At 50.5% G+C, this 17,097-nt stretch overlaps 1 protein-coding gene across 1 annotated transcript in view; it reads right to left on the bottom strand.

Moving 5' to 3' along the window:
* Window positions 1-17,097, bottom strand: part of KLHDC8B (kelch domain containing 8B) — an 86,698-nt gene that overhangs the window by 47,975 nt on the left and 21,626 nt on the right. The window contains exon 2 of the mRNA XM_072127218.1: window positions 16,031-16,651. Coding sequence (XP_071983319.1) covers window positions 16,031-16,421 — 391 coding nt within the window. The 5' untranslated portion in view covers window positions 16,422-16,651. The remainder of the gene's footprint in view (window positions 1-16,030; window positions 16,652-17,097) is intronic.

Here is a 17,097-nt window from a genome sequence, read left to right as displayed (position 1 = left end):
AGTCCAGGCCTGGGATGACAGCAGGAGTGCGGCTTGGAAGGATGAGCTGGAACTCACGGCAGGCAGTAGCTGGCACAGGACCCAGGCAGACAGGAACGGAGAGGTCCATGAAGGAGAGTTGGTGGCGTCTGGGAACGCTGGAAGATGGGAGCCACCAGCAGCGTCTGGAAAAGCTGGAGGAAACACAGGGAACACAGAGGCGCCTGGAAACGCTGGTAGACAGGACACATCAGGAGCATACTGGTAACGCTGGAGACGGGGGTACAGCCCACACCTTCTATAATACATGACAAGATCCTGCTGGCTTTAGAGGCAGCTGACTGACATTGTGCTGATCCATGATCTCCTCGTACACCCCCCCCTGTCCTACAAGAATTAGACAAATCTCTGCCATGGACGGTACCTTTGCTTCTCCCCCATTGACGCCCCCCCCCTCATAGTCCGCACATAAATACTACAAACACAACAGAAGATCAGATCTAATTTTAATCATTCGTCTCCCTGGAGACTCCATGGCAACGTGACTATGCATTAAACGCTCCGGCAATGCTTCTGCATCGCTCCTGGTAACAGCTGCATTCACACAGGTATGTGCTGAGGCCAGACCTCCACTAGTGTTATATTAGGGGGGGGCTCAGTAGGGGGTTTTCCCATTATCAAATACCTTCTTATGGAAGACTGTGTGAAAAGCTTCAAAATGTGCTACACAAATGACGGTGATTTTATGGTGTAATACTCCTCCTGCCCTGCGGGGGCACTGGGGTAGACCAGAAAAGTTACTGCCAGGCAACCACAACGATTGCAGATGATGACCGGAACAACCAACGGGAGGCTTTCTAACAAAACCGGTTTCCATTGATTCCGATATTGATGATCTATTCTTACTAGATTAGGGGGGCGCCCACTCTGATATGCAGCAGCCACGGCGCCACGTATATGGAAAGTTGAAAGGAAAATGCTTCATTTACTTTTTAGATGCCAAAAAGGTGAATAGTGATGTCATTATGGTACTACGTATACTGTGTGAAGTAGGCCGTAATTATAGTCCTCACACTGCTGTGCTCTTGGCTCTCTGCATAGAGCTGCCGCTCCTCTGTTCCCTCCTCTGCTTTGAGTAAACGCTGCAGTAGGCGTATGGGTTGAATCCTAAAGCAGTCACTCAAAACAGAGGGGAGAAGGTCAGGCAGAGAATTTAGGGCACAGCAGTGTGAGGAAACACCCCCAGTGCACTTGGAGAAGCTACAATACTGAAATATAAATCTATATTTCACAGTCCTGCTGCTACTAAAAACATTCACATAGGTATATTTATACATCATTCCACAGATATTACACACCACTGGAGGCAGAAAGTACAGCAGTGTGAGGACACGCCCCCAGTGCACTTAGAGAAGCTCCAATCCTTGAATATAAATCCATATTTTACATTCCTGCAGCTACTAAAAATATGCACAAAGGTCTAATTACACGTCACCAGGGATATTGCACTGGCTGCAGAGAGCACAGAGCACAGCAGTGTAAGGACACACCCACAAGGTACTTGGAAAAGCTCCAATCCTGTAATATAAAACCAGACCTGAGCTGAGCAATGCCACGTGATCACCGGCTCCATGTCCTCCGCCTCGGATAATGAAATTCTCATAGAGATTGAAGCTGAGCCCCTACAGATTAATTAAGCTTAACCCCCTTAATGTAAAGCCCTGGGAGCATATGGCACGGCCTGGCCTGGAGCCCCCCGCACGTGACTACGCATTATACATACATCTTATACAGCAATCCCTTTCCCCTGCAGTACAGACTGTCATGATTTACAGAGACACTTATGATAATGGAGGCTTTAATGGAGTCAATCGGCTCCGGCTGTCTCATCATCCAGGAGCAATCATGGAAAATTTCCATCAAGGAGCAAAGGATTAGAAAAACACGGCTTCTTTCTTTCAGAAACGGCGCCACCCCTGTCCACAGGTTGTGTGTGGTATTGCAGCTCAGCTTTCCTTACTTAATGGAGATAAGATGTAATACCAGGCACGACCTGTGGACAAGGGTGGTGCTGTTTGGGGATGAAAGACGACTTGTTTGGAAATAGGGTCTCTTAAACTTTTGGTGTTGGCAAAGCCCTTTCAATAATTCGGATCTCTGCGAATACATTGGTGCCATCTGCTTTATCTACTGCTGCGGGACCTGGTCCGTTTCCATAGGACAATCCGGATGTTGTGATTTTTGAGGGACCCGTTTATGGTCAGACACTTATCCCAGGATTTTTTTTTTTTTTTTTCAAAAATTGGACTTTCTTCCAAAAACAGCGCCGCCCCTGTCCACAGGTCGCATTTGGTATTGCAGATTACGTCCATTAATGTGAATAGGAAAGACCGTGTTTGCTAATATTGTACAATCCCTTTAAGAGTAAGTAGTGCGTGCCTTTATTTGTGACGCTACATGATGTCAGATGATGTATAGAGATGAGTGGACCCGATGATCCGGTCCAATGACGCCGATTTGTCAGCCGAACTGCCAATCCGGCAAATTCACGCCCATAGCAACTAGTCATGTCTAGGATTGGCCAAGGCTAGTTGCTGGGGTGTCAATATGCCGGATTGGCTGTTCGGGTCAAGTGGCCGAACCCAAACCCAACCATCGGGTCTGATCATCTATATGCAGAAGACATGAATCACAAAGGCCTCCCAGCTCTCGTTTAGGGGTATAACATAAGTTGGGGGTGAAGCTGATCCCAGGATCTGTAAAACGGGATCAGTCATGGAGAGTTGAATTTCCCTGCAGTGCCCCCGCAGGACAAGTGAAGTATTGCAGTGTATGTAACGCATGAGCTGGTCCTGCAGATTGAGAGCCGCGTCTTGTAGTCTCATAGCGTCGTCGTAACTGTCAGATCTGTATGGACTCCGACCAATTATGACAATAGCAGACATCTCGTTAGAGCGCTCGTTAGCGGGTGCCATCTGCCCGTCTCTGTATCTTTGGGTTATTTCATCCCTCTTTACTCATTTGTTGTGATAACATTGGCGGCACACAGTATGTTGGTCGTGCCTGTCGATGTTGGAGTTCTCAGCGGTTTTCTCGTAGAGGGATACAGCAGCAGCGGTGGGCGGGGCCGAGGTGCTAGGACGCCACGCCGATCCCCGCTCCGCCGCCCGCCCAGTAGGCGCTAATCTATCCTGACATTTTGCTCGCAGAAGTAAAACCATCATTTCCCATCTTGTATCTTAGCTGACATCAGAAAGGCCAAACGCATCGCCGGGTCGGGAGAGATGAACACGGGGGAACACAAAGCGCCGAGGCGCCAACCTCCGAACCCAACGGACTGAAAAATGGAACGGGAACAGAGAAACGGATCTTTAACCCTTGACGGTTCACATTTGTCTTTTTTAAGACAAAAAGTTAAAGCCAATATTTGAACCATTTGTTTAATGGTTGTTGTGGGGGCACTGTGTCTATAGTCATTATGGGGGGACACCGGCTGTCATAGCTGTGGGGGCACTGTGTCTATAGTCATTATGGGGGGACACCGGCTGTCATAGCTGTGGGGGCACTGTGTCTATAGTCATTATGGGGGGACACCGGCTGTCATAGCTGTGGGGGCACTGTGTCTATAGTCATTATGGGGGGACACCGGCTGTCATAGCTGTGGGGGCACTGTGTCTATAGTCATTATTGGGGGACACCGGCTGTCATAGCTGTGGGGACACTGTGTCTACAGTCATTATGGGGGGACACCGGCTGTCATAGCTGTGGGGACACTGTGTCTACAGTCATTATGGGGTACCCCGGCTGTCATAGCTGTGGGGACACTGTGTCTATAGTCATTATGGGGGGACACCGGCTGTCATAGCTGTGGGGGCACTGTGTCTATAGTCATTATGGGGGTACCCTGGCTGTCATAGCTGTGGGGGCACGGTATCTATAGTCATTATGGGGGCACCCCGGCTGTCATAGCTGTGGGGGGACTGTGTCTATAGTCATTATGGGGGTACCCTGGCTGTCATAGCTGTGGGGGCACTGTATCTATAATCATTATGGGGTACCCCGGCTGTCATAGCTGTGGGGGCACTGTGTCTACAGTCATTATGGGGTACCCCGGCTGTCATAGCTGTGGGGGCACTGTGTCTATAGTCATTATGGGGGGACACCGGCTGTCATAGCTGTGGGGGCACTGTGTCTATAGTCATTATGGGGGTACCCTGGCTGTCATAGCTGTGGGGACACTGTGTCTACAGTCATTATGGGGTACCCCGGCTGTCATAGCTGTGGGGACACTGTGTCTATAGTCATTATGGGGGGACACCGGCTGTCATAGCTGTGGGGGCACTGTGTCTATAGTCATTATGGGGGTACCCTGGCTGTCATAGCTGTGGGGGCACGGTATCTATAGTCATTATGGGGGCACCCCGGCTGTCATAGCTGTGGGGGGACTGTGTCTATACTCATTATGGGGGTACCCTGGCTGTCATAGCTGTGGGGGCACTGTATCTATAATCATTATGGGGTACCCCGGCTGTCATAGCTGTGGGGGCACTGTGTCTACAGTCATTATGGGGTACCCCGGCTGTCATAGCTGTGGGGGCACTGTGTCTATAGTCATTATGGGGGGACACCGGCTGTCATAGCTGTGGGGGCACTGTGTCTATAGTCATTATGGGGGTACCCTGGCTGTCATAGTTGTGGGGGCACTGTGTCTACAGTCATTATGGGGGTACCCTGGCTGTCATAGTTGTGGGGCATGGTCTCTACAATCATTATGGGGGTACCCTGGCGGTCATAGCTGTGGGGGCACTGTGTCTACAGTCATTATGGGGGTACCCCGGCTGTCATAGCTGTGGGGGCACTGTGTCTATAGTCATTATGGGGGGACACCGGCTGTCATAGCTGTGGGGGCACTGTGTCTATAGTCATTATGGGGGTACCCTGGCTGTCATAGTTGTGGGGGCACTGTGTCTACAGTCATTATGGGGGTACCCTGGCTGTCATAGTTGTGGGGCATGGTCTCTACAATCATTATGGGGGTACCCTGGCGGTCATAGCTGTGGGGGCACTGTGTCTATAGTCATTATGGGGGCACCCCGGCTGTCATAGCTGTGGGGGGACTGTGTCTATAGTCATTATGGGGGTACCCTGGCTGTCATAGCTGTGGGGGCACGGTTTCTACAGTCATTATGGGGGTACCCTGGCTGTCATAGCTGTGGGGGCACTGTATATAGCATCATTATTTGGGTATCCTGACTGTCATAGCTATGGGGACACAGTGCCTTTCATCATTATAGGGGTACCCCGGCTGGCATACTTGTGGGAGCACTGTATGTACAATCATTTTAGTTGTTTAGGTACTTTGTATACCATCATTATGGGGGCACCCCGGCTGTCATAGCTGTGGGGGCACTGTGTCTACAGTCATTATGGGGTACCCAGGCTGTCATAGCTGTGGGGGCACTGTGTCTATAGTCATTATGGGCTACCCTGGCTGTCATAGCTGTGGGGGCACTGTATCTATAATCATTATGGGGTACCCCGGCTGTCATAGCTGTGGGGGCACTGTATCTATAATCATTATGGGGTACCCCGGCTGTCATAGCTGTGGGGGCACTGTATCTATAATCATTATGGGGTACCCCGGCTGTCATAGCTGTGGGGGGACTGTGTCTATAATCATTAAGGGGTACCCCGGCTGTCATAGCTGTGGGGGCACTGTATCTATAATCATTATGGGGTACCCCGGCTGTCATAGCTGTGGGGGCACTTTGTCTATAATCATTATGGGGTACCCCGGCTGTCATAGCTGTGGGGGCACTGTGTCTATAATCATTAAGGGGTACCCCGGCTGTCATAGCTGTGGGGGCACTGTATCTATAATCATTATGGGGGCACCCCGGCTGTCATAGCTGTGGGGGCACTGTATCTATAATCATTATGGGGTACCCCGGCTGTCATAGCTGTGGAGGCACTGTGTCTATAATCATTATGGGGTATCCCAGCTGTCATAGCTGTGGGGGCACTGTGTCTATAGTCATTATGGGGGTACCCTGGCTGTCATAGCTGTGGGGGCACTGTGTCTTTAGTCATTATGGGGTACCCCGGCTGTCATAGCTGTGGGGGCACTGCGTCTATAGTCATTATGGGGGCACCCTGGCTGTCATAGCTGTGGGGGCACTGTGTCTATAATCATTATGGGGTACCCCGGCTGTCATAGCTGTGGGGACACTGTGTCTATAGTCATTATGGGGTACCCCGGCTGTCATAGCTGTGGGGACACTGTGTCTATAGTTTTTATGGGGTACCCAGCTGTCATAGCTGTGGGGACACTGTGTCTATAGTCATTATGGGGTACCCCGGCTGTCATAGCTGTGGGGACACTGTGTCTATAGTTTTTATGGGGTACCCCGGCTGTCATAGCTGTGGGGACACTGTGTCTATAGTTTTTATGGGGTACCCCGGCTGTCATAGCTGTGGGGACACTGTGTCTATAGTTTTTATGGGGTACCCCGGCTGTCATAGCTGTGGGGACACTGTGTCTATAGTCATTATGGGGTACCCCGGCTGTCATAGCTGTGGGGACACTGTGTCTATAGTTTTTATGGGGTACCCAGCTGTCATAGCTGTGGGGACACTGTGTCTATAGTCATTATGGGGTACCCCGGCTGTCATAGCTGTGGGGACACTGTGTCTATAGTTTTTATGGGGTACCCCGGCTGTCATAGCTGTGGGGACACTGTGTCTATAGTTTTTATGGGGTACCCCGGCTGTCATAGTTGTGGGGGCACTGTTATTATTTGGCAGCTGTGACAGTTATGGGGGAACTTTAACCATCAGAATTCCCGAGCGGCCGTCATTATTATGGGGGTACTATGACTGTTACACTTGTGGGGGTCCCATATCTGTCATGTTGGGAGGACACAATGACGGACAATACCAGGGCACAGGGGGTGACACTGCTCGCCTACAATTCCGGTTTAGTTGGAATATCTCAGTCCCCCGCGTATCCCGCAGTGACGGTGCTGGCGATGAGTGTGGGTTGTCCGGAAGCTGACCCCCACGATCCCCTCCGAAAGGTTAATAAGACTCGCGGTATCCAGACTAATTATACGCAGGTCACTGTAATATATTTGCAAGTGGCTCCATAGCAACCCGAGGCTCGGTTGCCGGGGTGACTATGGCGGCCTGTTTATTTTTTCGTATACGTTTTATCTCTGGCGCTCAGCTCCCCCGACGCCCGCAATGACTGACAGCAAAGACTTCATCATTAATCATCTCTCGTTACAAGACGTTTTAATTAGTTATTGTGTCAGCTATTAGGCGCTCGGCGGAAGTCATGGATAAGGCGGCGCCTCCGAGGAAACCACTTCTTTCCTGAGACATTTTTTAAGATCAATTGTTTGAATTGGTAATTAGGCGCCTGACATTTGGGACCGAATTCATGAATCCTGAGGATGAAAGACAGAAGAAGAAGGACAATATTGTCACACATAGAATAGGACTCCTGACCAGCTGTGATATCACCAGCATAATAGTGAGTGCAGCTCTGGAGTATAATACATGATGTAACTCAGGATCAGTACGGGATAAGTAATGTCATGTATGTACACAGTGACGGCACCAGCAGAATAGTGAGTGCAGCTCTGGGGTATAATACAGGATGGTTCAGCTCACTGTGCAAGCCCTGCTACCCAAACCCCCCCGAGTTCTGCTGTGGACCCGGTGCAAGGGTGCAGGGAGATTACAAAGCCAGGTGGCGAGGTGCAAGGCTCCATCTCTGCTTGTAGTAGTGGAGATGGAGCAGGGAAAGCATCGGCTGAAAGGCCGGACACTGAGTGTCGCCCCGCGGGGGGCGCTCCATCTAGCACTGGCACTGTGGCCTGCTCCCCAGGGGGAGGGGGGGGCAGCCTGGTGTCGGCGTCGGTTACGGGTCCCAGTCCCAGTCCTCCCAGCGGTGGCGATTTCTCCATGGAAAAAAAAGTCCTGTTTTGTATTGGAATTGGTAATAATGAAAATAGACATCCTGTAGAGACTGGTGAAAGACGGACGGCGAGCAAACGCAAACTGACATCTGACGCCGAAAAAGTTACTGCTGGTCCAGCGAGAGTGAATGGTGCTGTGGCTGAAGGATCGTTATCAGGGGGAGAAAATGCAGGTGATGGTGGTGCTGTGAGTAGCGATGGTGGTATGGAGAGAGGTATTGCTGGGACTAGTGGTGCTGCTATGGTGGGAGGTGATGTTGTTACTATGAGTGGAAGTGTTGCTGTGGATGAGGGGGCTGTTGTGAGTGGCGGGGCTGCTGTGAGTGGAGATGGTGGTATGGAGAGAGGTATTGCTGGGACTAGTGGTGCTGCTATGGTGGGAGGTGTTGCTGTAACTGGGGAGGTTCCTGTGAGTAGAGATACTGGTGTGGCTGGAGGTGTTGCTGGGACTTGTGGTGATGCTATGGTGGGAGGTGATGGTGTTGCGGGATGTTTTGCAGGTAATAAGAGGGCTGTTATGAGTGGGGGTATGGTGGGATCTGGTCCTGTTGTGCCCCCAGCGGTGGCAACCCCCAGCGGTGGCAGAAGTTATGCCAGTGTCACTGCTGGGGGAGATTTCGCATCCTCCTCGTCTTCGGGCCCTAGGGGCAATATTTTGCAGCAGCGTCTTCTGGAGGCTCTGAGAAAAGGGGAAAGATCAATCACTGTAGAGGGTGGAGAGGTTGATCTGTCCTTCTGGATAGAGAGGCACGGCCTTGGAGCCTTCCGAGAAAATAGAGGGGGGGAAACTGCATGGTCCCTCCCGACAGCCGGGCCAGGTGGTGCCCGTAGGAATGTGGTCCGTCTTAGGTGGCGGGGCAGTGATGCGTGTCCACCTAGAACTAAGGTGGTTGAGCTCCTCCTAGAGATGGGCTTCAAGGCAATAGACATCTTTGCCTTGATCCATCCCTATGGTACATCTGAGTTCGATGTCAGTTTTGTTCGCCCGGAGGGACTTGAGCTCTTCTGGGGGAATTATGAGCTGAAAAAGAACATGCCCGGTTGGCGAGACTTTGCTGTTCAGGCAGTGTCTCGCCAAAATCAGGTCAAGAAGGTGACCGTTTTAACCCGTAATGAATCACTTTCTTGCTATGACATCATGACTTGGCTTGGGCGATATGGTGAAGTATTAGAGACACCAAGGAAAAATCGGGACGAGTTTGGTATCTGGTCAGGGGCCTGGACCTTTATGATGAAGTTAAAGGTTTCAGGCAACTCGGTTGCCCACATCCCTTCATCAGCCTTCCTGGGGAGGGATCGCATCCAGATCTTCTACCAGGGTCAGCCTAAGCTGTGTCACAGGTGCGGTGACCCCACACATTTCAGCGCAAACTGCACCGTGCAGAAGTGCGCGTTGTGTGGGGGTGTCGGCCATCTCGCTGCATCCTGTAAGCAGATTCGGTGTCACCTGTGTGGTGACTTAGGTCACCCGTTCAGCCGTTGTCCTCGTTCTTTTGCTAATGCGGTTCTGGCTCCGGTGGGTGAAGGCCATGAGGCCGAATCTGCTGGGGAGGGGACTAGCAGAGGCGGAGGAACTGAGGGGCCAGGGAAGAAAGATAAGAAAGTGACGCCATCACGACAGAGGCGTCAGGAGAGGCGCCAAAGGGACAGGGAGGTGGGGGAGTCGCGGGTCACTGCCCCCGGCCCTGTCCTTCAGCCCAATCTTGTTGCTGAGGCCCCGAGGAATGATGAGTTGGATGAGGAGGTCAGGAGGATCCAGAGGGAGGAAGCGGCCACGCTCTCAGAATCCTCCCATTATGAGAGTATGGATGAGGATAGTAGGGCGTGGCTACAGGAAAAGCGCAAACAGGGCAAAAGGAAAAAGAAAAAGAAGGGAGATTTACAATCTTCTCTCACCCTGACTCAGAAGCCAAAGGGAGGTAAAACTTATTCCCCTCTGGTTGGTCTTTCCAACCGGTTCCAAGCCCTTGACAACGTCTCTGCCTCAGAGGTTGAGGGTGAGGTTCCGGAGAGGGCGGGAGGGCTTTCAGGAGATGCTGAGTCTTCCGCTGAGGATGCTTCGTCCTCAGAATGGGAGACTGACCTGGAGTCCGGAGACGAGGATGAAAGAGCTGATATGGACACTACAGTTTCAAAAAAGAGAGGGAAAGGGTCCTCTTCTGAAACTGAAGAGAAGGGCGGTGGGAAAAAGAAAGCCGTCTAACTCAATCACTCATGATGGCGGCACCCACTCCGTTGACGCTGGCGTCCATTAATGTCGCCAGCATTAAGTCTGATGCGGCTAGATTTGCGGCCTTTGATTTTCTCGGCCGCGTTGAAGCCGACATTTTATTTTTGCAGGAGACCAGGCTGCCAGATTTGGCGGTCGTGTTTAAAGCTAAGAGGGAATGGAGACACGGGCCTTCCTATTGGTCTCTTGCGGCCGAGCCGTATAGCGGAGTGGCGGTCCTCTTTACCGCACCGGTAGAATGCCGACGAGTTATTGAGTTAGAAATGGGGAGGTGCCTGATCCTGGATGTCCTCATGAAGGGACAAGAACTTCGCCTAATTAACATCTATGGTCCCCAGTCCAAGTGGGACAGGAAGTGTCTCTTTATGAGGATCAAGCCCTACCTTTTTACAAGTCGGCAGGTGGTCTTTGGAGGGGACTTCAATGCTGTCACGAGGTCCCAGGATAGGGGAGGTTCCAGAGACAAGCTGACTTATGATAGCGTCGCTCTTAATAGCATAGCCAGTGAGGCTCGCCTGGTGGATGTCCACATCCGGCACACCCCAGGCCACGCGGGGTTCACCTATTATAGGGGTAGCTGCAGGTCTAGAATAGACAGGTTTTATTTAAAGGAGGAAGCCATTTCTTCAGCAGTGTCCGTTGTTGAGGTGGAGTTCTCCGACCACTGTTTAATTTTGTTTTCTCTGAATGTTACAGAGACCCCCCGGATGGGAAGAGGCTACTGGAAGCTCAATTCGTCTCTCCTGGAAGAAGCGGAGATCAGACAATCCTTTGAGGACTTTCTTCAGAGCCAGGTACCATTGCTGGGCCTTTGTAGCAGTAAGTCAGAGTGGTGGGAGATGCTCAAGAAAAGGGTGGCGAGATTCTTCCGCCAGCTCTCGAGCCTCAGGAGCCTGGACAGGTACCGCCTGTATCAGGGCCTGAGGAGGAAACTCGAGCATCTCGTCTCGACTGGAGGTAGTCGTGAGGATATCTCCAGAGTGAAATCCTTGCTGAAGAGGTGTCAGTACGATAGACACGCATCTTTGGTTTTTGAGAGGGATTACGGGAAATACCGCTCGCCCGACCCTTACAGAAACTGCAAGATGTCAGTGAATGGTAAAGTTGTCACGGGACTGGTTGACAGTACGGGATCCCTGAAAAGGTCCAGATCAGGGATTCTGGAGGTCGTCAGATCCTTCTACTCGCACCTCTTGGGCAGGAAGGATCTAGATCGGGATGTGATGTCGGCTTTCCTGGCAGAAACTGTCCCTGAGCCAGGAGTAGACCCCTCTCTTGATGTTTTGACAGAGATGATCAGGGAAGAGGAAGTCAGCCGGGCGATTGAAGGGCTCGCCCTCAAGAAATCGCCGGGTCCGGATGGCTTAACATCCGAGTTTTATAAGACCTTTAAGGACGCCTTGGTTCCCCTCTTGACTGAGGTATTCAATGAGTGTCTTTCCTCGGGCGCTCTGCCGAAGTCAATGAGGAGGTCTGCCCTGATCATCCTGTCAAAGGGTAAGGACCGATCTCGTATTGAGAACTGGCGTCCCATAGCGCTTCTCAATACGGACAGAAAGGTTTTGGCAAAGGTGCTGTTTAATCGGCTGGTGCAGTTTGCGCCCCGGCTCCTTTCGGGGACCCAGCACTGCTCTGTTCCAGGCCGCAGTACATTTAGTGCTGTGCTTTGTGTTCGGGAGGCAGTGGAGCAGGGCAGGGCTGGTAACTGGAAGGGGTACTTGCTGTCCTTGGATCAGGCAAAAGCGTTTGATCGGGTTAACCACGAGTACCTCTGGTCTGTCCTTCTGAGGTATGGCCTGCCTGGGGAGTTTGTCAATTGGCTGAAAGTTTTGTACGCAGGGGCAGAGAGTTTCCCGCTTGTGAACGGTTGGATTGGCCGCTCTTTTGAGGTCGGGTCTGGTGTTCGCCAGGGTTGTCCTCTGAGCCCACTTTTATACATGTTCGCGATTGACCCATTCCTTAGGAGGGTTGATCGTGGGCCGTTGGTGGGAGTCGGGATGGATCGGGCAGCACCGGAAGCCACTCTAAGGGTGGTAGCGTATGCTGATGATGTCACTGTTTTCGTGTCCTCGGGAGGGGAGGCGCAATGGGTGATGTCAGAGGTTGACCGCTACTCAGAGGCTTCTGGGTCCAAGATCAACCGGGATAAGTGTGAGAGTCTCTGGCTGGGAGAGGGGGATCCAGGCTTTGATCTCCCGGACACTCTTCCAGGGCCCCAGGACTCCGCCAAAGTTCTCGGCATCGAATTTGGCCAGGGGGATTACCCCATGCAAAACTGGGACGGCAGGCTTAAGATCGCCGCTCAGAAGGTGGACCAGTGGAAGGGTTGGTCTTTGACCCTCAGAGAAAGGGTTAATCTGATCAAAACTTACCTGCTCCCATTGCTGATATATCTGGGCAGTGTGTGCATGTTGCCAGAACCCCTCTGGACTCGGGTCTACAGTCTGTTCTTCCAGCTGTTATGGGGGAATAGGCTGAACCTTATCAAGAGGGAGGTTACTTACCGCACGAGGAGACAAGGAGGGTTGTGTATGGTCAACCCTGTGGTGTTCCTAGTGAATACCTTTCTTAAGATCAATGTAGCAAACCTCTGGAAAGAGAGGGCTCCTCCGTGGGTATACTCCTGCAGGGGATGGTTTCGGCCTTTCTTCCAGGAATGGGAGACAGGAGGGCAAGTGAAGGATCTTCGCACATCGCATGGGCATCTTCCGGCTTACGCTACCCCGGTTCTGAAGGTGATTCGCCGGTGGGGTCTGGGAATGTGGGAGATCAGGACCATGTCGAGGAAAGTCCTTGACAAGAGGGTTCTGTTTGCCCGTTTCCAGAAGCCTCTGGCCCTCAGGGATTGCCCAAGTCGGGATCTTGGGGTGGGTTTGAGTTTATTGAATTCCATCAGGATCCCCTTGAAGTTTTGGGACGTGACTTGGCGCTGCTTCCATGGAAAGCTGTGTGTGAGGGACAATCTGAAGTGTAGGAGCTCTGAGGAAAGGGGTTGTCCCCGGGAGGAGTGCGGTGGTCTGCTGGAGAGCATGGACCACTTCCTGCTTCAGTGCCCCTTTAACACAGAGGTGTACAACCGGGTGGGCGCTTCCATCCATTGGCCCGGGTTGGCCGGTCTCTCCTATGCGGAGTGGGCCTATGGAGCATTCAGAGGCCTGGGTGGCCGGGACCGCTGCACGTTATTCTTAGTCAGTCTAGTGGTCAGGTACCACACGTGGAACGCACGGTGTTTAGTATCGACGCAGCGTAAAATCCTCCCGGTGGATGAGGTGGTTAGGAACATTCTGGGTGACCTGGTGAAGGTGCGCTCTCTGGAGTATGAGAGGCTGGGCACGGGGAGGGCCTCTCTCCTTTGGAGGGGGTTCTCCTTTAGTGTCCCTTAGTCTGTCATCTCCCTCCTGGTGTTGGGCTGATGCTGCACTGTAGATTTTTGTTTTGTGTTCTGAGGTTATAGTAATGTAGGGGCTTGCAGGCGCCGAACCTGGGCTTTATGTGGTTTGGATTGATCTTGTTGAGATTTTATTTGTATTCTGTTTTCTTTATGTTATGTTGTTAATACTGTATATATTGTATATATTGTGTATAGTGGGGTTTGGGACATAGTGTTAGGTTGGGAGGGGGGTGATGGTGGTGGGATTTATGAACTGACCTTGGACACTGGTCTGGACTACTTAACGCAAACTTTGGACGTTAGACCAGTGTCTGGGGGGAAGGGGAGGGTGCGGGCGAGGGATTTAGTTTAGTGTAGTGTTGTGTGTATTTGTTATTATATATTTAAAAAAAAAAAAAAAATGGGTGTGGGATGTGGTCTGTGTGGGGTGGTTTGTTATTAGAGGGTGTGGGGTGGGTTTATGTATAGTTATATTCATTTATGTTTTATTTGTGGGTGTGGCTTGTCTTATTGTTTATTGGTTCGGTTTAGGTTGTGATAATCGGTTGGGTGGGGGTTGTGGTATTTGGTGTTCATTCATTTCGGTGTATTTGTAAGTTATTGTTTTTTGCTAGGTATGAATGGGGCTGGACCAGCAGGTAAGAATTTGTATATATTGTATATTATGTTTTTGTATTGTTATGTTTTTTACTTTTATATAAAATAAAAGATCTACAGGATGTAACTCAGGATCAGTACAGGATAAGTAATGTCATGTATGTACACAGTGACTGCACCAGCAGCAGAATAGTGAGTGCAGCTCTGGTGTATAATACAGGATGTAACTCAGGATCAGTACAGGATAAGTAATGTCATGTATGTACACAGTGACTGCACCAGCAGCAGAATAGTGAGTGCAGCTCTGGGGTATAATACAGGATGTAACTCAGGATCAGTACAGGATAAGTAATGTCATGTATGTACACAGTGACTGCACCAGCAGCAGAATAGTGAGTGCAGCTCTGGAGTATAATACAGGATAAGTAATGTCATGTATGTACACAGTGACTGCACCAGCAGCAGAATAGTGAGTGCAGCTGTGGAGTATAATACAGGATGTAACTCAGGATCAGTACAGGATAAGTAATGTCATGTATGTACACAGTGACTGCACCAGCAGCAGAATAGTGAGTGCAGCTCTGGAGTATAATACAGGATGTAACTCAGGATCAGTACAGGATAAATAATGTCATGTATGTACACAGTGACTGCACCAGCAGCAGAATAGTGAGTGCAGCTCTAGTGTATAATACAGGATGTAACTCAGGATCAGTACAGGATAAGTAATGTCATGTATGTACACAGTGACTGCACCAGCAGCAGAATAGTGAGTGCAGCTCTGGGGTATAATACAGGATGTAACTCAGGATCAGTACAGGATAAGTAATGTCATGTATGTACACAGTGACTGCACCAGCAGCAGAATAGTGGGTGCAGCTCTGGAGTATAATACAGGATGTAACTCAGGATCAGTACAGGATAAGTAATGTCATGTATGTACACAGTGACTGCACCAGCAGCAGAATAGTGAGTGCAGCTCTGGAGTATAATACAGGATGTAACTCAGGATCAGTACAGGATAAGTAATGTCTTGTATGTACACAGTGACTGCACCAGCAGCAGAATAGTGAGTGCAGCTCTGGGGTATAATACAGGATGTAACTCAGGATCAGTACAGGATAAGTAATGTCATGTATGTACACAGTGACTGTACCAGCAGCAGAATAGTGAGTGCAGCTCTGGAGTATAATACAGGATGTAACTCAGGATCAATACAGGATAAGTAATGTCATGTATGTACACAGTGACTACACCAGCAGCAGAATAGTGAGTGCAGCTCTGGAGTATAATACAGGATATAACTCAGGATCAGTACAGGATAAGTAATGTCATGTATGTACACAGTGACTGCACCAGCAGCAGAATAGTGAGTGCAGCTCTGGAGTATAATACAGGATGTAACTCAGGATCAGTACAGGATAAGTAATGTCATGTATGTACACAGTGACTGCAGCAGCAGCAGAATAGTGAGTGCAGCTCTGGAGTATAATACAAGATGTAACTCAGGATCAGTACAGGATAAGTAATGTCATGTATGTACACAGTGACTGCACCAACAGCAGAATAGTGAGTGCAGCTCTGGAGTATAATACAGGGTGTAACTCAGGATCAGTACAGGATAAGTAATGTCATGTATGTACACAGTGACTGCACCAGCAGCAGAATAGTGAGTGTAGCTCTGGGGTATAATACAGGATGTAACTCAGGATCAGTACAGGATAAGTAATGTCATGTATGTACACAGTGACTGCACCAGCAGCAGAATAGTGAGTGCAGCTTTCTATACTAGACGCCATATCAGACACATATCTATACAATCACCATGTAGTAGGTGGACGCTTCTCTCACCTTTCTCGATGGCGTTTATCCCCATGGACGGTTGGCACAGCGGCGCCTTCTTTTCCCACTTCCCCTCGTCGGTGTTGTAGATCTCTACAGTCGCCAGGGGGCACTGCTCATAATTCATGCCACCCACCACCAGCACCTGTTTCCCCACGGTGACGGCGGCCGCTCCGGCGCGGGGGGTCGGTAATGAAGGCAGCACGGTCCACGTCTGCGACACCACATCCAGCATTTCCACCGTCTCCAGAGGTAGTCCTGTTTTGCTACAACCTCCCAGCACGTACAAGTGGCCATCTTGGTAGACCGGGGTGCAGTACACCCGACAGGTGGGCATGGAGGGAAAGACTTCCCAGTACAGGGAGGTGATGCCACTGGAGGCCATTATGGAAACCGGCATTGTAGACAACTAGCGGAGTATGGTGGAGGTCAGCCAGCCAGGGGAGGGGGTCCCATCCAATACCAGCCAGGGCTTCCAGGGACATCTGTTGATCCTGGGGCAGATCCAGGGGGGCTCCACGCCCGCGGTCACTTCATATTAACATCAGGGGCCGACAGCAGGACATTACACGCTTCCCAGAGCCTCATGGTCTTCACAGGGAGATCAGAAAATTGGCCCAACATCCGAATCTAGAAAAGACATAAAAAGACAAAGGTTTTGAGTAGAAAGTGGGTCACAGCGTAAAAATCCAGAAAGACCCTCAGAGAGGTCCAAGGAAAGACCCTCATAGGGGTCCAAGGAGTCTAACACTACAAATGTGGAATACTGCAGCCAGTGTTATGTAATGTCCCTGGAGAGATGTGTAATCAAACCTTTATGTGTGTTGTTAGTAGCAGCAGAACTGTGAAATATGGATTTATATTCCAGGACTTCAGCTTTGCCAATTGCACTGGGGGTGTGTCCTCACACTGCTGTGCTCTGTGCAGCCAGTGCTATTTATTGCCCTGGAAAGATGTGTAATCATACCTTTATGTATGTTGTTAGTAGCAGCAGGACTGTGATATATGGATTTATATTCCAGGATTCTAGTTTCTACAATTACACAGTGGGTGTGTCCTCACACTGCTGTGCTTTG

The sequence above is a fragment of the Engystomops pustulosus genome, chromosome 10, assembly GCF_040894005.1.
Source record: "Engystomops pustulosus chromosome 10, aEngPut4.maternal, whole genome shotgun sequence".
Lineage (NCBI taxonomy): Eukaryota > Metazoa > Chordata > Amphibia > Anura > Leptodactylidae > Engystomops > Engystomops pustulosus.
The sequence above is the reverse complement of the archived record's forward strand: the minus strand, read 5'-3'. Positions and strand labels throughout refer to the sequence as shown.